Source organism: Podarcis muralis, chromosome 4, assembly GCF_964188315.1.
Source record: "Podarcis muralis chromosome 4, rPodMur119.hap1.1, whole genome shotgun sequence".
Taxonomy (NCBI): domain Eukaryota; kingdom Metazoa; phylum Chordata; class Lepidosauria; order Squamata; family Lacertidae; genus Podarcis; species Podarcis muralis.
The window spans coordinates 48,727,184-48,754,663 of NC_135658.1; the positions used below are offsets into that span (position 1 = coordinate 48,727,184).

Consider the following 27,480-nt stretch of genomic DNA (forward strand, 5'->3'; position numbering starts at 1 on the left):
GCGCTCGGCCCCCTCCCAAGCTGCAGCGCTGCATTTCGCACCAGAAATCGATAGTCGCGGGGCTGGCCCTGCCCAACGCGGAGGCTCCGGGAGGCTGGCCGGGGCCGCTATATAACCAGGAGCCAGCAGCTTGCGCCTTCTTTCTCCCTGCGCGTCCAGCGTCGCCAGGCGCAGGCAGGCCAAGGCGAGGAGAAGGGAGACCTTGCAGTGCTTCCTGCTCCTGCTGCTTCTCCTCCTCCTCCTCCCTTGGACAAGACGCTTCTCCTTCTCGCCCAAAGGGGTCCTGCAAAAACGCGCGCGCTTCCTTGGCGCACGGAGATGCGCGCAGCGGCAGCGGGCAGGGCAACAGCTGGCTCTCAGGGATCTCCTCAAGGCGGCTGCCGCTCCTGCAGTTGTTTGGCGCTTTGAAGGGACCCGCTTTGAAGCATCTTCCCCGCGGAGGACCGGCCGTTGCGCAGGCGCTGAGGGTGCCTGCCTGCCTAACCTGCTGCTGCTGTCACTTCGGGGACTTTGTTCAGACGCCCATCGCCTCTTCCCTCGGCCGCTGCGATGCTCCCTTTTCCGTGCGGAAGGCGTCCTCAGCTGCTGCTGCTGGGCTACTGTTGGCTGTGGGCTCAGAGTTGCCTCTCGCTGCGAGTCTTGAGTGGTGAGTTGAAGGGAGGGATGAGGAACCTGGTTTCTTATTTGGGGGAGAGCAGAGTGAGAGCTGGGACCCCCTCCAGATGTTTCTGGACTCCACACTCCCATCAGTCCTGACCATTGACCATGCTGCCTGGGACTGTTGGGAATTGGAGCGCAACAACCTCTGCAGGACCCTTTCCCTGCTGTATAAAGACCCCCGAAGTGCTCCGGGTATTCGGGTGCAATACTTCCACCTCCTCCTTTCATTGCTTTTCAACTTGATCATTGAACAGTGGTTAGAGATTCCCAGACAGAAAGGTGGCTCTTTCTGGCGGGGATCCTCTTACTTTCAAGCGGGTGGCGCTCTATTGATTCAGTGAGGCAAAGGGAACTCAGGGAACGCAGCCTTGGCATTGTGTCACTGGCACTAGGGACGAGCTGTTTCCTGGCGAGTAAAAAAAGGCTCGATTTTTGTCCCAAGTTGATGATTTGACTTTGCGGAAAGATCACAGCCTCAATGCTGGAAACTCCAAAGATGAGATCCCCAATTCATATCTTTAAATATGGGGGTGGAAAGTTTGATGTCCCTTATATTGTGTCTCCTAAGTCAAAAGGTTTTGCTCTGACTTGTCCTCCATTTATAGAGAGTCTATTTGTCCCTCATTTTTAAAAAGTTCAGAGACTGAGAAGCAAGATAGAGGATCAAATACGGAGAAGCAGGATGGGAGCTCAAATGCCAGATAAAGAGTGGTGTGAAAGAGATGCCCATCACACCTGACAACTTTCTCAGTTCCTGCTTGTCTGCAGTAACCACCGAAATCCACATTCATGTTTGTGGATAGGGATTTGTGTGGCAGGAAAGATATCAGTGCAAGAATACCTCTGAAGAACCATGTGTCCTACCAGATGTAGGCTTCCACCCTGAGTAGTGGGCGGTAGGGGTATATGGGTGGTGTCCTAAACTTCTAAGCTTGTACTTCTACTGATCTTTGATGTGAATCAGTATTGGAAAATCCTACAGTTTCCTCAGATGATCCTAATCTGCAGAGGGTTGGACTAGATGACCATTGGGTTCCCATTCTATGATACGATTGTCTTGCCTTGAATATTTCTTTCCAAGGAAAGATCTTCACAGGGAATTTGCTGAACTGCTCAATTCTTTATACTTAGGAAGCCATCTTCATATATTGAAAAGCTCCTTAAGGAATTTTTAAAGAAAATATTGATTAACATACAAAGTTTTTGAACTGCGGCGCAAAGTTCCTTCCTTCCTTATATATTTGCCATAAATATGTGAAATATGTCATAAATATGAGAAATATACTGTGCCTATCCATTCATTGCATGCAAGTGGTGGAGGAGCTGGAACCTGCCCTGAGTGTCCTGCACATAAAGATACAGTGTACATAAGCAATAAAGAATCCAGTTGTATCTTTAAGGTCAACAAACTTACTATGCAAGGAGCTTTGATAGATTACAGCTAACTTTCCCCGGTGCAGATTCAGTGTGTGCCTATTTTCTAGATGGACCTGTACATATTATTACCTGAGTGTGTTCTATAGGGTACATTTCAGCCCAATTCCAATGGTTTCCTGAAAGACCAGGCGGGAAGCAAGGGACTAGAAATTGGATAAGGTGATAGTTATGCTCCAGTTTTCCATAATTAGAATAGATTCATGAAACATGAACACAAGAAGCAGGAACCTTTAGACCCCTCGTCATTGGACACACCACTTTTAAAATGAAATGAAAAGAAAAACATTCCAGGGAATCTCTTAGGAATGGCTTAAATAGTTCACGTAACCTAGAACCAGTTCTGGTCCTTTTCAGCTACTGATCACATGCAGCACCAACCTTAAGGTGCTATGTAGACACCAGGGGGTGTCAGTGTCAGGAACTTGTCAAGGCTGCCACCACAGTTATGGGGACCATTGCAGATCCCCCCCATCCCCTGTCTCTGCTTATCTGGCTGTTGTTTCTTGTTCATTCAGTGGCAACAACAAGTAGAAATATTGCCCTTTTGGGCAATGGTGGAGATGGTCTCAGGGAAAGGAAATCAGTGACAGCAGTCACAAGGAAGCAAGTCCATGCAGGAATGGGGAAGTGTTGAAGGCATCTTATCCAAGGGCCCCTCAAAATCTGGATTGTGATAATAGCTGAGGGGAGGGAGTTGCATGTAGCAAACAGGAGATTACGGTAATTCATGCCGTTCCTTCTGAGCTTTCTGCCTGGAAGCCACTATACGAATGGAACATTAATCAAATCATAGGAGATAACACTGTCCATTCAGATGCCAGACAGAACTGTTAAAAGAGATCTGTACCATCTCCAGGTTACAAAGTCTTTACCTGAAGACAGTGGCCACCCCTTTAAAAGTTCTAAAGTATTAGGCAACTTCTTCAAAGTACTGCTCTAGTCTCTTTGTCCACCCACCTCTTTTCTACCAGAACACAGGGGGAAGAAAAGCAGAGTGGACTTTAGTGAATTAACTGTACAGGAGGTACACCAACTGTAGTCTTGGTGTAGAGCATTTCAGGAGTGAAGTGCAACCTATGGATGAAGACCTTGAGATACTTTTGGGTGCTGAATCCTTTGGTGTCTTCAGATAACCTGTTTATGAAGTATCCAACCTGATTTGTTTGCAGAAAGCTTGTGCTGCAGTTAGACTATGTCTTGCCTTTGTTGAGCATTTGTTCACATTTGTTTGTGGTGATGTTATATGGCCATGAGCATTCTTTCAAAATCCTTCCTGATTTGCTTGCATGATGTTTATACATCTTCCCATGAATTGTTTGTTCATCCTACACTTTTCAGTGTAGATTTTTGTGCCAGGGAAACAGAGTGCTTTGATCTACTTTAATTGCACAAACCTAAATTTCTGGTATGGTTTGACTCCATTCCACAAAATGCTGACACTCAGAAGGTGTCTATTGCCTGTAACAACCCAGGACAAATGTGAGAGTGAAAGTATCTGATGGAGAGAAATGATCATGGGATTTGGAGAGAGGGGCATTCAATACATTGGTAACATGGAGCTCTACTTTGTGTTCCTATCTTATTCAAGTGAAGCTTTAGAAGTGCAAAATATTGATGTCTGGGATTTGGGATGGCATGGATGAGGGCGAGGGAAATAAGCTCAATTTAGATATGATGGAGCTGATGTTGCTGGGTAGTTTGTCTGGCTTGGGTTCAACTCATTCTGGGAGGATCACACCCTACAAGAGGATCATATTTGCAGTTTGGTGGGTGTTGATTGACCCAGCTTTGTCACCAGAGGCCTACGTGGCTTAAGAAGCACAAAACATTTCCCATTAGCTAAGGCTGGTATACCAGCTGTGGTCCCTTTTAAGCAGAGATAAGCCACAGTCATCCTTACTTTGGTGATTGCCTGAATAGATTATGGCGATATGTTGTATGCAGAGCTGCCTTTGAAACTTTCTGAAAATTTATGAATGCTGTTAGACTAACTGAGATGAGCTATATGTAACACATCTTGCTGGTTCTGAAACAGCTTTGTTGTCGATCAGCCCCAAATTCTAAGAGCAATTTAAAGCCTTATAAGCAGTGTTTGAAATCTCCCAGGTGCCAGGCGCGTTTTGAGACTGGCATGGGTCCAACTGTGACTATGTGACTGACATCTCCATCTGGCTGGCCCCTCCAGCTCTCTTAAGCAGGTAAGCAGAAGAGCGTATTTACTGCATTTATATCCCACCTTTTCCTCCAAAGAGTACAGTACATGGTTCACCACCCTCCTCAGTTAATCCTGAGAACGACCCTGTGATGAGGTTAAGAGGCTGTGACTGGCCCAAGGGCACCCAGTGAGCTTCATGACTGAGTGGGGATTTGAACCCTGATCTCCCAGGTCCTAGTCCGACACTCTAACCACTACACCACACTGGCTTCCTATAGTATTTCTGCTATGGGGCAGCAACCTAAATTAAGTAGGTAAATAAGTATGGGAAAAGCAAATATGTCACCCAGAGAAGGATCTGAAATATTTTCCTTGAAGCTTGAATTTGTTTTATTTTGGATTGTTTCATTTGATGTTTTAATGTGTTGTAAACCACTTTGAGCTTTTTTCCGTTATAGTAATGAAATGAATAATAATAATAATAAACTTCACTGGGAAACCCATAGCTATGTTTTCCCAGTACTGATGTATGGAAGTGAGAGCTGGACCATAAAGAAGGCTGATTGACAAAGAATTGATGCTTTTGAATTATGGTGCTGGAGGAGACTCTTGAGAGTCCCATGGACTGCAAGAAGATCAAACGTATCCATTCTGAAGGAAATCAGCCCTGAGTGCTCACTGGAAGGACAGATCGTGAAGCTGAGGCTCCAATACTTTGGCCACCTCACGAGAAGAGAAGACTCCCTGGAAAAGACCCTGATGTTGGGAAAGATTGAGGGCACAAGGAGAAGGGGACGACAGAGGACGAGATGGTTGGACACTGTTTTCGAAGCTACCAGCATGAGTTTGACCAAACTGTGGGAGGCAGTGGAAGACAGGAGTGCCTGGCGTGCTCTGGTCCATGGGGTCACGAAGAGTCGGACATGACTAAATGACAAAACAACAAATAAATTTCACTTCAAAAAAGAAAACATGCTAGACATGCCAGTAGAAACTGTGACCCAGGTTTAAGGTGCCATTTGGTGATTAGCTGATTAGCTGATATATTTGAGTTAATAAATTATTATTATTATTATTATTATTATTACCCCGTCCATCTGTCTGGGTTTCCCCAGCCACTCTGGGTGGCTTCCAACAGAACACTAAAATGCAATAACCTATTAAGCATTAAAACAGGGCTGCCTTCAGATGTCTTCTAAAAGTTTGATAGTTATTTTTCTTTTTGATATCTGGTGGGAGGGCATTCCACAGGGTGGGTGCCACTACCGAGAAGGCCCTCTGCCTGGTTCCCTGTAACTTGGCTTCTTGTAGCGAGGGAACCTCCAGAAGGCCCTCGGCACTGGACCTCAGTGTCCGCGCAGAACGATGGAGGTGGAGTTTCTTCCTTCAAGTTTCTAACACTGATAAGCCTTGGGACCTCAGGGTCCTCTTCTGGTCACATTTCCTGTGCTAACATCAGAGTAAATGGACCTTTTCGGGATGCTGCTGCTATTAGAGGTTAGATAGGTGTCTCTCAGGGAAAAAAGCCTTTTCAGCTGTGATGCCTCACTTATGGAACCCTCTCCTCTGCAAAGGTTACCTGGTGCCAATTCTTATGCCTTTTCAGCAGCAGACTCTTTCTCTCTCTCTGTATATATACAGTAACATTCTCCAGATCTTTTTAAACATGAAGATAAAATTGATTTCTGCTTCTGGGGCCTCTCTCTGGGATAAACTTAACAGCAGCACAATATACAAAATCATAGTCTATAACAAGAATGTACACAATAGAAAGAAGTTGTGTTCTCAAAACTACACCATGCAACCAAATTCCAAACAAAGTTAAGCACCTTAAGCCTGTTAATTTTAATGGGATTAGACCTGCCTATTTAATGGACTTATTTGCTGTATGTGCGCAGGAAGACGAAATGAGGAGGTGCCAATCACAGAAGGAGACTTCCAGGTGCACAGGAAAAGGTTGATTAGGCCCAATTTGTTTTGGAATAAATCCTCCTTTGGAAGACTCTTGAATTATTGCTGTCAACCTGTCTATAAACCACTGTTGTAGCTTGTTCCACATATACACCAGTATTCCTAATGGTGTAGTCTTAAGCCTGTTTACTCAGACGTAAGCATCTCTATGTTGAATGAGACTGGCTCTTTGCTGTGGAAGACTGGGGATTTCCAAGCCATATTGAAAGCAGAGCTACTTGAAGTTTTGTCTGAGGGTTTATGTGCAGTCAAATGATTTTTATTTTTATTTTGAACAGTTGACTCCCTCCTCATTGCCGCATCACTAATGCCTCTCAAAAAACAACAACAGTGTATTATGAAACATAATGGGAGAGGTGACAGCTGTTGCGGTGTGTGTGTAAAGCCCCCTTGGATTCAGGGAACTAGTTCCATGGACTTACGAATACTAGTCAGGGTTGAACTGTAGGCCACAGTAGGGATGGGGGAGAATTTCAACTCAGTTGCCATTTAAGGGCAAACCCACCTCTTCTGTATTTGCTGAAGAAGTATGTGAACCAAAATAGAGCCATCCTTTAGAATTTGCTCTTTCCCAAACTGTGGAGGGCAGTTCTCCAAACCAAGTAACATGTACACAGATGCATATACAGTGGTACCTCGGGTTAAGTACTTAATTCATTCCGGAGGTCTGTTCTTAACCTGAAACTGTTCTTAACCTGAAGCACCACTTTAGCTAATGGGGCCTCCTGCTGCCGCCGCACCGCCGGAGCACGATTTCTGTTCTCATCCTGAAGCAAAGTTCTTAACCCGAGGTACTATTTCTGGGTTAGCGGAGTCTGTAACCTGAAGTGTATGTAACCCGAAGCATATGTAACCCGGGGTACCACTGTACTAGGGTGCGTAAACTGTATGTACCAGTATATATTTGTGAAAGTAACACAGAATAATACATTATATTAGGGGAAATTGGATTGCAAAGAAATTGCATATTAGGAGAAATTCACACTAAAACATTCAATAATTTTCAAGAGTACTTTTTTTTTTTTTTTTGCTTTTAAAGGAAAAAGTTTAAAAATGAGAAAAAGAGAGAAAATGAAATGGATATATTTTTCCATCCCTGGTCACAGCGAACATAATCTTTGTTGGGTTCTAAATGAATGCTAGAAGGGGAAGAAATGGAGGCAGTGAGAGATTTTACTTTCTTGGGCTCCATGATCACTGCAGATGGTGACAGCAGTCATGAAATTAAAAGACGCCTGCTCCTTGGGAGAAAGGCGATGGCAAACCTAGACAACATCTTAAAGAGCAGAGACATCACCTTGCCAACAAAGGTCCATATAGTAAAAGTCATGGTTTTCCCAGTAGTGATGTATGGAAATGAGAGCTGGACCATAAAGAAGGCTGATCACCGAAGAATTGATGCTTTTGAACTGTGGTGCTGGAGGAGACTCTTGAGAGTCCCATGGACTGCAAGAAGATCAAACGTATCCATTCTGAAGGAAATCAGCCCTGAGTGCTCACTGGAAGGACAGATCCTGAAGCTGAGACTCCAATACTTTGGCCACCTCATGAGAAGAGAAGACTCCCTTGAAAAGACCCTGATGTTGGGAAAGATTGAGGGCACAAGGAGAAGGGGACGACAGAGGACAAGATGGTTAGACAGCGTTCTCGAAGCTACCAGCATGAGTCTGACCAAACTGTGGGAGGCAGTGGAAGATAGGAGTGCCTGGCGTGCTCTGGTCCATGGGGTCACAAAGAGTCGGACACAACTAAATGACTAAACAACAACAAAATGAATGCTCCATAAAATCACTGGAAAGGTGTCTAATTGAGTTCAACAGGTATGACTCCAGGACTAGCAAGGTAACTGCAATTAAATGCCATCTCTGAAAGTTAAGCCAAGATTACATAAAATGCACCTTGGAGCCAATTGTATATGTAGTAGCACCTGATTCAAGTTTTCAATGCACTTCTGATGTGTAATAGTGCCATTATTTTCTCTTCTCACCATAAATTAGCTCCCCCAATTCACCTTTTGTCAATAGGATTGAAAAGAGACTGGCAGCTTGGTTGTTATCAGCGAAAATGATGGACATTTCTCCCACTATTTATTCAAAACTCTCTCTGCAACTGTAAGGGCTATAAGTATTTCTCCAAAAAAACAACAAAAAAACCCCCACTGGTAATAATGTCAAAATGATAGAATGGTGGAGATGAAAAGGATTTGATCTGTGGGCTTCATAAATGAGCTCCTGAGAACTGCATGCTCCTTATCCCTCAGCAGAGCAAAATTATTCTATTCTGTTCTCTTATCTCTGCTAACTCATGATACTTCATGGTACCTTGCAGCATTTTTACATTCTACCATGTCTTATCTCATATCCTCGTAATTGACCCTGTAGCAATTTTTCTCATGGTGGTAGTGCTATAACAAGTGATAGGGAAACACATTATGCTTTTGTGTTCATATTGAATTATTGGCAACAATAGCTGTTTGCAATGCAGTAGTTCAGAATGCCTGGAGTTGGCTGAAGACCAGTCCTTAAAAAAGAAAAGAAAAGTGAGAAAACAGGGTTAGGAAAAACTGCTGAGTGTTACATAACCCGCATTGCTGTACCTATGACATCATAAAGCACATAAAGTGATGATAATGCAGTTTGCAAAAATGCAATTACTTTAAGTATCTGTTGGGCAGGAAATACGCGAGCTAATCTTTTTACTAGCCACTTAACAACCAATGTATTAATCAAAGCCATTATGCCTTAATGACTGCTGTTTGCTGTCAGTTTATTTTTGCCCTTTTATTTGTGATATTTTCTTGATTTTGTCAAGTGTGTATTCTAATATTTATGTGACAGTACTCAAAATAAGATCTCTGAAGATCAAAAATAATTCATAGGGGTGTGTGTGTGTAAAGTTGCCATTTACTAAAATGGAAATATCAGCAACAGAAGTGTGGCACAATTCCAGAGAGAGTTGTTGTGTTAATAATGGGCAGACAATAACTACAGTAGCCCAAAGAGTAGATGCAGATCCATATGTCAATCTGTTTCACAGTCTGTATGGAATGGTAGATCCCTCTGAACATTGTGGCATGAGCATCTGGTCTGTGTGGACACTTTTCGCTTTTCTATGAGCAGTTACTCTGTAGCTGATCACATGAGTTCTTGCTCTAGAAACAGGCATCTGATGGAATCATAGCTCTCAAACCACTGCGGTAACATTCAAAAATGCCTTTATGTCTGCACATGCTCAGGTACACTCTTGCTTTTACTTTTACTTCACACATTCCAGAAGAGAGCTCTGGAAGTTACAGAGCTTCTGGAGCCAGCCCCGGGCTCACATTAGAGCTAGTTAAAGGCTTTCCAATATTGATCCAAGACATTTGAATTCACATCACCACTTCACGCTGAATAGGAGGTTGTGACTTATGCTTCTCTACAAAGAATTACAACTGGCTGAAGCATGAAAGCATTTACAACTTTGCAATAAGCAATACCTCTGATTAGGCAAGCACTATGTCAAAATTAGACTAGCTAATTTTAAGGTTGGTTTCCCATTGTCAAGCTTGTATCACCCTTATGTTCAAGATGTTGGCAGCAAAATAGATGGGACTAAAGAAAAGGTAAAGGACCCCTGGACAGTTAATTCCAGTTAAAGGTGACTATGGGGTTGCGGTGCTCATCTCGCTTTCAGGCTGAGGGAGCAGGCATTTGTCCACAGACAGCTTTCTGGGTCACATGGCCAGCATGACTAAACCACTTCTGGGGCAATGCCACACCGTGATGGAAACCAGAGCGCACGGAAATGCCGTTTACCCTCCCACCACAGTGGTACCTATTTATCTGCTTGCACTGGTGTGCTTTCGAACTGCTAGGCAAGCAGGAGCTGGGACAGAGCAACGGGAGCTCACCCTGTTGTGCGGAGCTATGAGGAGCATTAGGCAGAAAGACAGGCATTTGCCCAAGGCCTTGAATCCAGGAGTATTTCCAGACTGCTGCATCTGACTTCCCTACAAACAAATCAAAATGAGTGTTCAGTAAATAATAATGTTTATTCACCCTGCAAACAAATTAGGATGAATGCTCAATTGGTGGCTTGGAAGTGACCCTCTGTTTCCCCAGTTCAATACAATAATCATGAGGCCACACTGACTTACTTTGGGTGTGATTGGCCATTTTCAAATATGCTTTTGATCTATTCACTTACTTTAGAAGACAGAGCAAACTAATGGATGAATATATGTTTTTAGATTCTTAATAACATTCTTGGAAGAAGCTTAGCACTATTTATCAAATCATGTTGCAAAACATAGTTGGCAAAACAAACCAAACCTTGTTTCAAGACTTGAGATTTTCTGCATATTCATCAAGAGCTTTGAAAAACCAAAGATCCTTGATGAAAGCAGGAGTCCTGCTAAGATGTTATCTCCTCCGCAAGCAAGAAAAGCAACAAGGAAATGTGATGCTTCACAATGTTTTCAGTTTAGAAAAATGACCCTTGATCACTGTGGCCACAGAAAATAAGTGCAGCTGCTGTAGAGAATCTGCTGCTTCTGTTACTTCAAGTGAAATGAGCATGTTCCACTAGGTACCGGTAAATGTGGGGTGCACAAATGTGGGATATGATACATAAGTAGCAGTCAAGTACAACATGCCTTGTTTTCCTAGAGTAGACATGCAGGGGAATGTTTGGTCCAGCCAGTTGGAAACTTACTGTTTACTGGGACAAACTTCCTCTGCATGTGACTAGAAGTGGGCGTGACCTTACCTGTCCAGGTAACAAAAGGACAAGGCATGCTGCCACTCTCTCTCTCTTTGACTTCCTCTGTCGTTGAAGCAGCTTTTTAGCTAGAAATGCTCTGTTGGCTTTTAGCCAACAGAGGACACTGGGATTATCCCCATTTGGGATAGATCCACATGCATATACTTTGTAACTACGTCTGCCTTCAGGGATCCAATTGTAAACTGATGATGTGAGTAAACTTATTTTATACACTTTAAACAAGATTGTGACATTTTTATTCTTTTAAGAGGGATATAAGGAACTCACCAGGAACCTCATATTGAGAGGCTTAAACAAGCCTGCAGCCAGCTATCCGCTGGGCGTTTAAAAGGGGAATGTAAAACTCTGCTAAGTAAAGGAACTTGCTAGTGCAAGTTAGGAAGGATATTAATAAACAATATAACCTCTTCTGCCTCCTTGAACATTCCCACAGCACTTGTGCTCCGAGCCCCAAAACTCATCCCTCATGGAAATAAAGACACAGTGGAGACAGAATTTAGTTTAAATGTTAATGGGCAAATTTTGGCCACAACTTTATTGAATACACAAATGTGACTGGCATTGGCTTAGGCATTGGTATCAAAACTATATCTGGCTCCTGCCCCACCCTGCAGGAAGCCTGGAAGGGTAAACAACCAGCAGGGGGATCTCCGTCAGTGTATATTGACTGGTGCTCACCCCTGGGGTTCCCCGGGGGTCCTGGCATGGCCCTAGCCCCTCTCCGGGCTTCAGACGAGATCCAGACCCCCAGATTCTTTTAATGGAATACCCTATTCATTGGAGGGGAAGGTGATGGCTGCACCTCCCCTCCCCACATTTCCCTAAACCAACTTACAAAGTTGTGACGATTGCTAAGAGGTGGGCAAAAACCAAGTGGCCACAGACAATCTGCCACAGTGGGAAAAATTCCTACCCGGCCCCCATTCCAAAAGAGGCGACCAACCGAAGTCCAAAGCAAGGCCAAACATGACCTAATTAACGGGTGGGTGAGCGGGTGTTTGGCAGCGTGAAGCAAAAGGAGGTCCCTATGTCGCTCTGCCAAATAAGATACCCCCAAACCCCAACCTTGCCACGCTGCTGATTGGCTAAAGGCTGGTAGCATAACTGTGGCATCACTGGCTTGGGGTGGGGCAAGCCCCACCCACAAGCTGGTTAGGGAAGAGTTTCAGGGGCCAAGCACAACATGAACCCTCTGTTAGGAGGATCCAACTTGCCAGGCATCTTTAGATTGCCCCTGGTACAAGCAAATCTGCAGCAGGAAGGTAAAGAGAAAAGAGGCAGGTTATGCTGAGAAAGGCAGGTGAGCAGAACAGGTGAATTGGGTCCAGAGCCAGCTTCAGAGTCCAGCTTCGAAAACAAGGTCTCCCACTGATCAGAACATCTTCTACTAAAAAAAGGGGGGGGGTTAAAAACATCACAGCAGAATGAGAAGCAACTTCATGTGGATTTAGTAATACCATATTATTCAAATACAAACAATTTAATTATTAGTACAATTATCACGAGTTTCATCTGAGTGACTGTAGAGAAAATAAATAAATGAGTGTACACGTACATATTATGCCTTAAAGTTATTCTCTGTTCTTTTGAACCAGGGCACAGCTAGGGTGTGTTAAATAGAAAACCCCAAGGCTGAGAAGAGCTTGTGTGCCACTTTTGACTAGACCAACAGAAGCCTGCACAGGAAAGCCATTGGTTAACCTTTAGCTTCATGTTTAGAGAGAGTGTGTCCCATCCTAGGTTTCAAGTTATGCTTCAAGATCTCTGTGAAGCCACAGATACCACCAGTTTGAGACTGCTGGAACATTCTTAAGAGACTTCTGCTTAGACAGAACTCTGGCTGTCTGCCAATACTGATCCTATAATTTACAGCTGCAGGGTCCATGAGATCAAATGGGGGTGGGGGGAAGCATCTATTACAGAAACAACTAAATGGGTCTCAGCCTCACATTTTATAGCATATTAAATATATGGAGTGGAACTAATGCCAAAAAATAGACATTTTCTACTTAGAACGGTAAAGCTGTCAGAATTTTAATAGTTTGGCGCACAATTGCCTTCAGGAAATACTGTAATATGTAGGGCTTTTTCCTTGATAAAGGCATACCACTTAAACCAACAAGTAAAACAGTGTTTCATTTGCTCCTTCAGCATAATACCAATTTGCTGGTTGAAAAACCATTTATCGTGTATTGATCCAGGTAATTAGACTTCTGCGTTTCTTCTGGAAATCTGCGTTTCTTCTGAAATCTGTGAAAACTAAAATGCTGAGTCTGTTTTAGTCAGATGTGCAAATAAACTTTGAGACAGTACTAATGTATGCCCAGGTCTGAAGAGCTTTGTTCTTTGTGGATTCTTTCAGAGCTCACTTTTTCTGTGATTGCATTAAATTGGAAGTGTGACACTTTAGGTTATAGGTGATAGATGCATACTGCTCAGAATGGGTTTACACATCCATGTACATTATTTGATTTATCTGTATTTATATACCACCCAACTTTATCAACCCCTAACTAGGATGCGCATCTTCTGGGATGTGCTGCTGGGTGAGTTACATGACTCACACCTTGCTTTTGCCCTGGGTTAATGTGAATTTTGCTGAGGAAAGGCCCTGTGTATATGAGACTGTGGGACCTGCACAATAACAAGGAAAGTAAGGGATTGTTACAGTAGTTGATAAGAGGCTGAGAAGATGATCGCGAGGTGAAGCCATAAGACGTTTGGTAGAGATAACAGAGAATATTCTGAGTCAAAATTTGTTTATGAGATAGTGGGACAAATCACAAGGACAGTGCTTAAACTTTCCCCCTGATTTTTATTTTTTATTTTGCAAACAAGGAGAGTGGAATAGTTCCCACCTCTTAGCAACACAGAAAGTCTGGCCCCACCTCTGATTGATTAATATTGATTAATTATATACCACTTAATGCCAAGATAGGCTTCCAAGCCATTTACAAAAACCATGTGTAAAATCCTTAAAACATTCAACTCTGAACATCCATAGCTTAAAACATGCAGCAAAACAATAATCTTGCAACAGAGTAGCTAGAACAGAGTACTTGGATCAAGAGATCAAGAGAATTCAATATAAAAAGGTCAGGATTAGTGAGTTGGAGTATACCATCTCTGCCTCTCTTCTCAGGGGAGTGATGGATAGAAAAAGTTCACCAGGCCCTTTATAGTGGTTGATATGAAGTACTTTGGAACTCAGAAGGGGCTAGACTGATTTAACTTTTAAGTAGGTGGACTAGAAGGGAGCTTTGGATAAGAGGAAAGCTTGGCTTCATTTGTTTCTTATCTTTTTAATTCTACATGGCTGTACTGTTTCTTTATTTCTACAAAGTTCTTTATTACCCTTATTGTTTTATCATTTCTTTATCACCCATTCTTCTTTGCATTTATAGTATTTCTCCTATTTTATTAAGCAGATATATAATTATTTCTCTACTACCCCTCGTGTTTTAAGTTTAGTTCACATGAGTTACCGTTTTGAGTGTATGGTCTTTTATTAGTGACTCAGCTGTACCCATGGGGAATAGTTTTGAACCCAGATTCACTTGCTACATTTGCTGGAAAAAATGGCCAGTGGGAGATCTCCTACCATAAGGCTTGTGTCTCATGCGCTTAAGGGAATCTTAAATTCTGGATGCTCGGGCAAGATGTTCTTAAGTTCTGATTCTCTGGATGTAGTTAGGTAGGACATTTGTGTACTTAGAAAAAATATATTGGCAATATATCCCCAGGGGATCTTGCATTGTTTTAAATAGTCACTCCCTGACTCACCAAGTCATGTATGGTAGCTTATAAGAATTTGATCAACCTCCTTGTTTTGCTTCCTACCTGAGGCCACCAAAAGTGTGTATTCTCAGGTACCAGGCAGGTTACTATACCTGGTTGGTCATCAGAATTCAGCTTTATGGGTCACATCGTGTGCAGGCTTGGCAAAAGATAACTAGCTAGAGGGATGAAAGACCAGCATAAATGTTGAAGCAGAAAGATGTTTCTTAGCGGAAAAGAAGCTATTAGTTTCCATATATTTATCTTACTAATGAATACAGAGTACAATTATGAAATTATGCTGCGGCAGTAGTTTTTGAAGAGACATAATGTAATGTGATTTATCCTAAAATGCAGATTAGAGCCCATCGATGGAACAAAAAAGAAAAAAAGGGTATGGTGCAGTGAAACATCAATAGTACTTAATGCAATTCATCACAAGATTGGCTTCTGAATCGGATCAAAGTTCTGACAACATAATAGGAAAGGATGATTGCTAATCATATGATACATCATGGATGGGTCAAAATGCTACCCTAGAGATCTGTTCTTTCTATTTATCAGCTCACATCTTGCATTTTCTGTGGCATGTTAGCTCTCAAGCTGAAATTGTGTGTGACATTTAGGTAGTCAGGACCACTTGTAGGATGAATAAAATAACTTTGGTACATTAACAGAGATATCAATGAATTTGCTATCATCATTTTCAGCAGCTGTGACAATCCGTTGCCTATTATGTAGCATTTGAGGGTGTGGCTGTAAATTTAAAAAAATGTCAAGTTGGTCTTTACTCCTATTATTCCCTTCAGGTTTTTCCCCTATTGATCTCTTCATTTCCTGATCTTCCAGGGATTCTCATGCATCCCTCTTCTTTAAAACATGGGCATTTGTCAACATCACTCTTTGCCTCTCCAGCAAAACTATTTTCTTATTCTTCATGGTTCTCTCTAATTCCCTTTTGAAGCTGTCCAGATTGGTGGCAAAAATCACACACCTTCTGGTAGAGAATTCCTTGGTTTAACTAAGTGCTGTGTGAAGTAGTCCCTCTTCTTATTTGTCTTCATTCTTCCACCATGCATCTTCATTGGAAAAATGGGTTCTAAGTATTATAGGAGGAAGAGAGAAAGACTTCTATCTACAGTGGTACCTTGGGTTAAGAACTTAATTCATTCTGAAGGTCTGTTCTTAACCTGAAACTGTTCTTAACCTGAGGCACCACTTTAGCTAATGGGGCCTCCCACTGCTGCCATGCCATCGCCATGCGATTTCTGAAGCAAAGTTCTTAACCCGAGGTACTATTTCTGGGTTGCCGGAGTCTGTAACCTGAAGCGTCTGTAACCTGAAGCATCTGTAACCCGAGGTACCACTGTACTTTTGTACACCATGCATAATTCTGCCATGTTCCCACAGTTTACTTACATTTTAAAAATAAGTTTAAAAGTCTCAGTGATTGTAGCCTTTTCTCATTGAGAAGTTGCTGCAGCCGCTTGATCATTTTTACTGCTCTATTCCATCTCTGTAGCATTTTTTAAAAATAACCAGACTTATAGGCAGTCTTTCAAATGTGGCCACACTAGATTTGTATAAAGGCATTTTGATAACGGTATTTTTAGTTTCTTTTCTAAGGCCATAACAATTTGACCTTTACACAACTGTCAGACAATGGTTTGATGTTTTCATCAAGTTGTCCACCATAACCTCAGATCCCATTGTCATTTATGTGGTTAGGATTCTTTTTGCTCTAACGCAAATCACTTTCTACTTGGACTTACACAGTGGTACCTCAGCTTACGAACTTAATGCATTCTGGAAGTCCGTTCTAAAACCGAAACTGTTCTTAAACTGAGGTGTGCTTAATAAGCCTCCCACTGCTGGTGCCCTTCCACCGTTCGGATTCCGTTCTTAGACCACAAACTGGGATACTGCTTCTGGATGGAGTTCGTAAACTGAATAGTTCATAAACAGGGCTGTTCTTAAACCGAGGTACCACTGTACTTAGACTTTATGAACATACTTTATACGTATACTGAATTATATTTGCTATGCTCATTCATGCAGTTTTGTGAGATTCTTTTAGAGGTCCTTGCAATCCCCTTTTTCTTTTAAGAGCATTGAACAATTGGGGATCATGAACAAATATGGATATCATTCTGTTCCCCCAGAACTACTGATAATTTATGAATGTTTAAAAAGCATTGGTCCTATACAGATCCTTGGAGGACCCCACTGTTCACATCTCTCCTTGATGCAGTCTGTCCATATATTCTTATTTCTCTTATTTAACTAGTTTCTGATCCATAAGAGGACCTCTCCTCTTATCCCATTCCTGTTGGCCTTATCTGGTACCCGATATGCTTTTTCTTTGTGGAGTTGGAAAGTATTTTTATTCAATTCATTCATGAAAGTCAGCAAGGAATAAATGCATGCCTACCTTCATTCAATATTGCATGCTTTTGATATGGTATTTGTTGGATATTTCACAGACGATGTGGTAGGTATAAAGCTTTCTGGTTTAAATTATATTTTCATGGGGAAATACAAAAATAAATAAAACAAGGATGATGCTGTGATTCTTTCAGTAGGCTGAGTCCACATCTGAGTTTGCAATTTGTTTCTTGTTTTTCTTAAACTATTCAGATCACCTTGTTTCTGTGTCTTAACTTTATACTATATTGTTAAACAGGGTGTTTACTCTATTAATATAGATATTTTATTATATATATGTTTATCATATTAAACATGATATATATGTCTCTCTGTGTTAGATAAATGTGAATTTGGTTACTAACAAATGTACACCTGGTTCCTTTGTCTGGATACCATAACTCATGACCACAGCCTAGGGTTGCATATGATTTTCTGTTGCAGAATTGGGACCACACATGTGGCACTGAAAAGTTGACCAGTTCTGCCATATATGGTAGGGCTAACGTGCTTGGGCATGAGGGACAAGCAGTGATGTGCACATATCTCTGAATCAGAATATGCAACCATGAATTAGATTTCTATCACACTGTCCACTTAATCCAGTAAAGTCAGATTAAAATGATCCAACAATTTAGAACTATGTGACATAATCAAAACCCAAACCTGGCAATTAAAAGGCAGCAAGAGGTGGCAGATAACTGACCCCAAAACAAAACAAAAAATAATGGTTAAGTGATTAAGTTATAGTGCAATTCTATGCATGTATTCTTGGAAGTAAACCCCATTAAGTTCAGCAGGATTTGGGCTGCACTCAGACAGCACTTTATTATTTCCCTGACATTTCCATACCTGATAATTTCTTATCTTTTATGTGGTATTTCACATGACATAAAAGCCACTTTTGGAAATCTGGTGGAGGTTTAGCACTTATTTCCATACTAATTGTTGTTGTTTTTTAATCTGTTTGCAATCCCATTAACTCGCAAGCCTGATAACTTGGAAAGCTGAGTTTTGTATTGTAGTTCCATGTGATGAAAAGTGGGGCAATATCCCAGCAAGAGTTCTTCCCCACTGTTCAAAATTCAGCTTGACATGGCAGTATGTCAATCTAAAAGCCACAGTTCCACAATGCAGCTGGTACTGCAGTGTAAAAGGAACATTAGAAATTGGGATAGAAGCTCTAGCCTTATAAGCAGTAAAACTAATGCAGCAAACCTCACATTTGAATGCAGCCTTGCTTCCAGCCCATAACCATGTGTATTAGCCTAGCAAAGAAGTTTTGAGAAAGGCACTGAAAATATTGTAAGGTGGGGGATGACATATCTACCTAGGCAAGGAGTTACATACGCTGGGAGCCATCACAGAGCAGATCCCCTTCCACATTCTTACTGGATGTACTGCAGGCAAAGGGAAGATATACAGCATAACCTTATCAGATGTGCTCAGTGGTAGAGTAGCCTAAAATGGGAGAAGGAGGACCTTTACATATTCTGGTCTCAAGCCTGGTAGACTTCAGTAGTGCCAGCAAGCACTTTGATTGGAGTCCAAAAACTTATTGGTACAGTATCCAGTGCAGTTAGTACAGCAGAAGTGTTATTATTATGTCCCAAGGACCAGCCCACTTAGTGCTCTTGCTGCTAGCTGAAGTTTCTGAAAGCTTCTCTATAGCAGCCTCACATAGAGCACATTGCAGTAGCAGTCCATTCTTGAAGTAACTATGGAGCAATGTAGTGTAGATAGATATTCTTTTCAGAGTCCTTAGCAGGGCTTTTTTTCTCTCCCCTATCTGGAACTCGCCAGAGTTCAGTTCCAGCACCTCTCAGTTGGGTGCCATTGCCATTATAAGAGAACAAGAGAGATGTTCATGGTGAGTTCCGGCACTTCTTTTTCTAGAAAAATAGCACTGGTCGTTTGGAAACCATAGTTTCATGCTCTGTCTGCTATGAACCTGTGTGAGCATTGGGTTCATGCGCTTCGCCCTCTCGTAATTTTTCACAGTCACAAGGGGAGGATTAGAAACATTCATTTCTGCTTTTGAACAAATCAGTTTCTGATTACTGGTGCTGGTTTTAGCCTTTAAAGCCCTAAACGGTTTGGGCCAAGGATACCTGAAAGACCACTTTCATCCATATGAGCCTCACCAGATGCTCAGTTCAACATCCGAGGTCATGCTGTCTGGCCAATCAATAAACCAAATATTTATATGTTTATATTCTTACATTTGTAGCCTACGTTCCTTCCATTATGTAATCCAAGACAGCATTCATGTGCTTCCCAAAGACAGTCTTTCATCTATTCACTGACCAGAGCCAGAACTGCTTAGCTTCAGCAATGTGGTGGCCTCGTGATTCTTCAGATCAGACCTTGGGCAGGCACCTTACACAGGGCATTCTCAATGGTGTCCCCATACCCTTGAACCCTCTCCCCATTTCTGTTTTTTGTAACTTGAAAGGTTTTGCAAGAACAAACCATGCTTTAGATCCTGAAGGGTGTATTAGAAAAGTATTTAAAACATGAATACTGGGGAAACTGGTTTGTTCTAATTAAACCTAGTTTGTGCAAATCACAACTCTCTGAATTCGTAATGGAGGACTGTAGTTTGTTTAAAAGCTGAAAAGATGCTTCCATTGAAGCTCACTCCATTTAAGCTTCTGATGAGGTCCTTTCCAGTTCCATTTTAACAGGACCAGTATCAGCATTTTGATGAGTGTTCAAATTACACTTGTCTCAGGATCCATCATGTGACATTTGCTCAGGAGACAGCTTTTGCTCATCAATCTCTGTAGTTGGATAGGAGCAGAGCAGTTAGGGTAGAGAGGATCAATGGAGGAAAGATGTCATTTTCATGTCATTCCATTTCTTTCATTTTCCACAAAAAAATGTTCATGGCTCCCACAAATAATAATAATAATGAAAATGTACACATGATTCATTGATCCCCCCCTTTAGTCTGCACTTGTGGGTTGTAACCTTCACGAATATTGTACCCATTGCGTCTCAAAAGTTATCATATCAGATTCTTACATTTTTAAGGCACATAACATTTTTGAGTTGTTTATTAATTTTTCAATCATTAGCATGGAATTCTGGGAAAAGTTAATAAAAGATGGTGCGAGAGTAGGGGAATGTAACCCTGATGTCATTCATATGCTGTTTTGCTATGAAAGAAGGCTCCATTAACCTATAACTGCATGTCTCTATATTGGTGTGTGGTTGTTTTTTTAGGGCAAAAGATATGTTATGGTGATTCAACACACCCCTGCTACAAGATAGCCTATTTTCAAGACTTGTCTAGACGTCTGGGATTCCAGGAGGCTCGCCTGGCCTGTGAAATAGATGGCGGAGTACTCCTCAGCCTTGAAAGTGAAACAGAGCAAAAGTTAATAGAAAACATGCTGCAGAACCTCACAAAATCAGGCCTCGGCATTTCTGACGGGGACTTTTGGATCGGGCTGTGGAGAAGTGGTGAGGGACAAACCACATCAAGTGCCTGCCCTGATCTTTACAAGTGGACAGATGGAAGCAATTCACTCTTCAGGTAAATATTTTGTGTCATTTGCTGCTGCTGCTGCTGCAAACAGAGACCAAAAGGGGATTTGGGTCTGCTAGGCAGACTTGATATTGCCCTGGGGCCCCATAATCCCTGAAGAGAAAATGGATCCTGTGAAATAAGAATAATGAATTATGTATTAGTAATTTATAAAGAAAGAAATGCTTACTAGTGAAATACCCACCAAATGCTGGCAGCATGTATAGAAATGTGACTAAGTGGGTAGATAAATGCTAATCTCAATTTTCTCTGTTTTTGTCTCACTTTCCCCATTTCTCTGCTCCACCACTGAATCTAGCATAGTATTATTTATATCCAGGGTAGTCAACATGCTGTCCTTCAGATGATGTTAAACTGCAGCTCCCAGCTTCCTTAGCCATTGGCTATGTAGGCTGAAGATGATGGGAATTGTAGTCCAACAACATTTGAAGTCACCATGTTGGCTACCTCTGGTCTTCATAGGCATAAAGTGGTTTTCCAAAGCTTCAGAATGAAGTATTTCTCAGTCCTTGCTGGGAATTGAACCTTGGATGTTTTGCCTGCAGAGAATGTGCTTTACCACTGAGCTACTCCTGCTCCCTTTTTTAGATCCAACAAAGCAAAAACGGACTCACAAGCAATAATAGTTTTCAAACCAATTTTTACTGTAATTTGTGTATTGTTATAGAAATTGGTATACAGATGAGCCTTCCTGTGGGAGCGAAGCTTGTGTTGTGATGTATCATCAACCAACTGCAAATCCTGGCTTGGGAGGGCCTTACCTTTACCAATGGAATGATGACAGATGCAACATGAAGCACAATTTTATCTGCAAATATGGTCCAGGTAGGAAATGCTGAAGATGAGCTTCATATGTTGTGTGTGATTTCTGGTTGACTTTTCAAACCCTTGAAGTCCTGGTGACTTTACCCTAGTGCAGGCCATGTATCTCATTAAGACAGGTGAAATTCACAGTTTAGTTGGATTAGTGTATAGAAGCAAGATAAAATGTAAACCAGGGGGGTACTATGTTATTCTGTTACTAAGAGGCAACATCACCCCGCTTCAGATTTTAACAGAGGGCCTAGATTTTAGCAGAAGTTAAACTAATCATTACACACTATTTTATTTTCTGCCTCAAGCATAGGATCTTGCATTAACTATCCATACAGTAGTATACATATCTCCTTATAAATAAATTCCATTGAGTTCAATGGGACTTATTCCAAGGGAAGTAGGTATAGAATTGCAACTCTAATTAAGTACTTCTTAAGATGCTACAGGATGCATTGTGTCCTTAAGTACAAAAATCTATCCCACTGAACACAATTGTCAACATATGGTTTTAAGTATCTGAAAATCTGCTTATTTAAATTTAGGATTGCCTGAAAAATGTAAACAACCTATTCCTCCCTGTCTTGTTTATATATTATTTTAACAGATGACATCCTAGAAAAAGAATTAGGAGACAGAGCAGATCCAGATTATGGTAAGAAACGTTTGGATTGAGTTGCAATGGTAAAGCAATAGAATCTCATCCATCATTTCCAAAAGCAAAACAATCCATAGATTGGAAAAGCAGAGTAGCCATGGAACAGCTGAACAATGAATCCTGTAGAGAATAATAGTTACCATGTATGTTTTTATAAGTGTATGGATACATTTTGGAATATTTCAGTTTGTAACTCTTATTCCAGATGTGATCCCTATGTTACAGTAAAGTCCTTAGACGAGTTTATCACCTACACGTATTCATGTTCAAAACTGATTAATCCTGTTGCCTTTGGAGCTTTTGCAAAGTGCAGTAATATGTGCAGATGTCCCAACACAGGAATTCGATTTTGTTTTGTTAAAATATGTAATTACTTTCACAGAAGCCCAGCCAACGGTGCCAGCAGGGAAGCCTCACGATTCAAGCAGGCCAGAAGATCATTTTCCGGTGGTTGTTACTGAAACTGGTAATTGATGCATATGATTCTGATATCTGAGTAATATTTAAATATAAAGCATAGACTGCAGACATGCAAACCCCACTTATTCATCATATGAATAAACTGGCTGTACTCCCAGAAACTAAAATGAACCTGAGCTCTGGGATTTTAAAAAGAAGAAGAATTCAAGATGTCGTTGCTGCAGGGCAAATAGCTCTACTTGGGTTTTTAAGGGGAAATGCTTTTTGTCAAGGATAGACATCACATCGCAAACAGCCAGAGTCAATATGCCAAGTATTTTCTCCCACAGTTTCCTCTCATTCTTACTCCAGAGCCACACACAGTGAATGAATTGCAGGGGGTTCTGCATGTTCAAGTCTTAATCTAGTCCATTAAGCTTAATGGACCGCAGAATAACTAATTAAAAAAATAAACTAACAAAACATTTGGTTAATGAACAAGTTTTGGAAAGTCAGCTTTTTGCTAAAGATCTGCACCTTCCCAATCAGGTTCTTGTTTTGTTTGTTTGTTTGGCTTTTATAAATGGTGGCTGGTGAGGTTGTTTGTTGAGTACAAATGCATACAGCTATGATGCTGAAGTAGGGGGCATGCATTTTTCCTTACATTGTTAGGTAGTGTTGGAGGTAAAGGTAAAGGTAAAGGGACCCCTGACCATTAGGTCCAGTCATGACCGACTCTGGGGTTGCGGCGCTCAACTCACTTTATTGGCTGAGGGAGCCAGCGTACAGATTCCGGGTCATGTGGCCAGCATGACTAAGCCACTTCTGGTGAACCAGAGCAGTGCACGGAAACGCTGTTTACTTTCCTGCTGGAGCAGTACCTATTTATCTACTTGCACTTTGACGTGCTTTCGAACCGCTAGGTGGGCAGGAGCTGGGACAGAGCAACAGGAGCTCACCCCGTTGCGGGGATTCAAACCTTCGATCTTCTGATCGGCAAGTCCTAGGCTCTGTGGTTTAACCCACAGCGCCACCCGCGTCCCTGGAGGTAGGGTACTATTAAAGCAACCTGCACCCATGCTGGGTTGACCGTCCGGTTACCAATCATACATGGGACTGGGTTCAGCACTCCCTGCTTCCACTGCTACCACTCAACACAGAAAGGAAATGATGAGAACCAAAAGCCCTGGCCAGGACTGAAGATAAACCCTGGGACACTCTCAAAACTTTTGCAGTTGTGCTTTATGTGGAAAGGTCTTTAGAGGTGGGCAAGTTGTTTTTCAGGAAAGCTTTGCTGCCATGACCAGTTTTTTCACTGAGGCCTTGAAAGAGCCTCAGGGTGGTGTTCTGCAGTCTACAGTTTCAAAATTGGAAGAGTAGAGTCCTTAAGGTTGGACACCTCTTGGGTTGTAAGATTTCATGGACTAGATCACGCTAGTTCATATGTGTGAGCCATTGGCCTAAGAGATCTCTGATTGTTGTGATTAACTGGTGCAGTACAAGAGAATTTGTGCAAACAGAGCCTATGATTTAAATCAACATACAATAATGAAACCCTTTTTTTTGTAGGTTTAATTCCCAATTTAATTTATGTTGTTATACCTACTATACCACTGCTGTTGTTGATATTAGTGGCTTTCGGGACTTGCTGTTTCCAGATGCTGCATAAAAGGTAACTATTATGACTGGACAGAAAGAGTGTCTTGGAACTTAAGCTCATGTATTAATCCTTTCAACTGGCTCATATTCAAGGACATTCCACACACAAAGCAAGGCCATTCTCATTTGCACTTGAAAATGAATATTATTCCAGTGTTATGCCTTGACTAAAATGGCAGGAAGTCCACATTTAATAATGTAGCCACATCGTCAAATATATAATGTGTTCAACATTATTAGCAGGTATATTGAGTTTGCAAAACCTTTTGTTCTAAGTAAGTTAATGCTGCTCTCATGCTAGTGTAAAGAACTCGTTGCATTTGTAGATTAGTCATGGGGAGCCTTGGCCTTCCAAATGTTATTGGACTACATTTTGCATTTTTGTTGCTCTTTGGCCATGCTGCCTGGGGCCAATAAGAGTCTAACAACATCTGGATGGCTGCTGCTTACACACACCTGTAGTATAGTATAGAAACTAGAAAACTAACATTTAAACCCAATGCCTAAGCAAACAGCCCTTAGATAGAAGAAAAGGTCCTTGTTGTGTACTTGATTGCAATGCAAAACTGAACTTAATACTTTTTCTACCCTGCTCTGATACCTGCCTAGCTTTTCCTTTCAAAAGTCTGTTTAAGAAGAAATCAAGGTCAATCATACTCAGTGAGTTTCCCAGCTTTGAAGATTTGGTTAGTTTCTGTTATCAAAAGGATCACAGGAACAAGCTGTTTTTTAGGGCTGAATCAGCTGAAACACTTTCTCTGACACAGGCTGTGTACCCACCAAACATTTAAAGTACATGACACCACCTGAAGAATCCTAGGAACTGTAGTTTAGCCCATCACAGAGCTACAATTCCAGTACCCTCAGCAAACCAAAGTCCCCAGGGTTCTATGGGGGAAGTAATGTGCTTTAAATGTATGATGTGCACATAGCCACCACAGTATGTAGTCTTGGAATATTGTGGGCACTGTTCTCTCTGCACTGCAAGCGAGGGCATAGCCACTGCTGCTACTGCTACCTATGCAGAAGAAAGAGAAATGGCAGGAACACAAGGATTTGATCCCATGCTGAGCTTTGTCCTCATCCCCATAAAGTTTAGTCAGACTTACATCATCCACATTTCCTTAACCAATCGGCTGCAGTCAAAGATGTGGAGCTGAAGTGGGTTGGGAAAACAACACAGGCATATCTGACTGAAAGTTGCAAGGAGAAGTAGGAGCTGATGCACAAATGCCATTTCAGAAGCAAACTTATGTCAAGAACACACCAAGTTCTGCTCCGACAGGATGCTATATCGCTCTTGCTCTCAAAGGAAGAAAAAGTTATGATGGTCCCACTGGTAGTGCTAAAACCAAAGTAAGGCACGAGAAGCATCCACACTGAGGATTTCTCCTGTTCTTTATGGCAAACCAGCAACTCATTCATGCTTAGTGGCTTTCCCTTTCCTTTCTTCTAGGGAAGCAAGGAGAAACTGCTTCAATGACTCATCTCCATTATCATCTGAATGCCTTGCAGAAAGTTTAGATTCTAACTTGGTATATTTCTCAGTTTCTATGATTGTATTTTTAAGGTAGAGCTAGGATTCCTGGCAACTCCTGTGATCTACAGAAGGCTCTTCCAAGAAACTTTGCACAGGGACAGAATCTCCTCACCAGGAGGAGCTCGGGTGGCTTCATTTAGTTTGGTGGCCTTGAAATTGTGTTGCTCTATATCTATGGATATAGTTCAATCTATGCACTTGGTTCAGAACATATTTTTGCTACCTTTGTTCAGATGACATCCCACTCAAAGTGTCCTTTAAAAGCAGCAGTACTGGATTGGGGGTAACTTTTCCTTGCTTCATTCCATGGCACGGTGGCAAATTCTAAAGGTTTGGCACAATGTGGTTGGGATCAATTGTGCTTTTAGTATCAGATTGTTCCTAGCCCAACCCATGCATCTCAGATGACCAACAGTTGTATGGGAAGGACTCAAATGTATTGCTAGGCTTTTAGCTGCAGTGCCTTTGAATGGAGCCATAGAAAATAAGCTTCCACATTATGGATATAGTGCCCTTAGGTTAGCTGAGAAATAAATGCATACTGCAAAACGGGTTTCAAAGTATAACACTGCTAATGGTGGATTGAAGAAGGAAAGCCACTGGGCTGATTCAACAGCTATGGCTATTAATTACCATTAGGAATTTTTGACTCAATACAAAGAAGCTATAGATCAGGTAATGAATTAATGTACTGTAAGATAAATATGTAAAGTACCACACGAAGCTTACTGGATCTAAGCTTTAGACTTTAAGGTTTGCCTGAGGGTGGGCATAGATTTTGAGGATCATATAGATGCTAGATCTGTGAGAAAGCACAGCACTGATAGGCTCATCTTGTATACTTCCTTACCAAGAAAAACATCCTGTCGAGTGTGAGGTCACTTTCCAGCGGCTAAGTGCATAATCTTTTTACAGGAGGCCAACCAAGCAACATTAGTAGCAGAGACCATTTGGAAAGCCTTTACAATTGTTTTTTGTGCACCGTCACCCATCTTTCATTGCATACTTACATGAACATATGAAAGGAATAGATGCATAATAAATGCATGTATATACAATTGTGTTTCTAATTTTCCAGTAAAGGAAGAACAAAAACCAGTCCGGACCAGTCTACGCTATGGATTTCTAAGAATGCACGGAAAGACAGCAGCATGGAGGTATAGAGATATGACTGAAAAGAAAGCAGGAATAACACTTTTCCATTCAGGATCTATTATAATGTCATGTCAGATATTAGCTTGGAATGGCTTGGAATTGCAATGGATCAGCAAAATGAACTGGAAGCTCCCCCTTGAGGCAATTGTTCAGATCATTTTTATATGCAAAGTTTGATTTTGAATTCAGTAGCAAAACATGGCACTCCAAAAGAAAAAAAGAATGCATTTATTTTGCTATGGAAACTGACTCTGCTACAGATAGTAATGAGATGGAAAGAGCATTTGGAATATATATGGGAAAATGTCTTCTGTATATGTCACTTCTAAACAGTCATTTCTAGTTTAAATTTTAACTCCCTCCTTGTTAGTTTCTCATACGTTGTATTGTCTCTTATTAATGGGTGTACTGTAAATTCAGTTAATATAAATTTACAGTGTAACAAAATAATTTATCTTTGCATAAAAATTTGATAAAAATATTGACTGTAGGATTATTTATTTGAAATAGGAGGT

General features: G+C 41.5%; 1 protein-coding gene across 2 annotated transcripts; it reads left to right on the plus strand.

Annotated features, from left to right (window-relative positions):
• Positions 1-27,123, plus strand: CHODL (chondrolectin). 2 transcript variants are annotated; one of them, XM_028726952.2, is made up of 8 exons: positions 1-646; positions 20,417-20,729; positions 21,409-21,566; positions 22,162-22,209; positions 22,595-22,678; positions 24,181-24,283; positions 25,727-25,805; positions 26,889-27,022. In XM_028726952.2, the coding sequence occupies exons 1-8, from the start codon at positions 550-552 to the stop codon at positions 26,889-26,891; spliced, it is 885 nt and encodes a 294-aa protein (XP_028582785.2). In that variant the 5' UTR covers positions 1-549; the 3' UTR covers positions 26,892-27,022. The 2 variants fall into 2 exon arrangements, with proteins under 2 accessions (XP_028582785.2, XP_028582784.2); XM_028726951.2 differs by lacking the exon at positions 25,727-25,805 and having other exon boundaries at positions 8-646; positions 26,889-27,123.
• Positions 27,124-27,480: the final 357 nt, after the last annotated feature.

Coding starts and splice junctions, on each gene's coding strand:
- CHODL (XM_028726951.2), top strand. CDS start 550: ATGCTCCCTTTTCCGTGCGGAAGGCGTCCTCAGCTGCTGCTGCTGGGC. Junction 647..20,416: donor CTCGCTGCGAGTCTTGAGTG/GTGAGTTGAAGG, acceptor TTGTTTTTTTAG/GGCAAAAGATATGTTATGGT. Junction 21,567..22,161: donor TATCTGCAAATATGGTCCAG/GTAGGAAATGCT, acceptor TTATTTTAACAG/ATGACATCCTAGAAAAAGAA.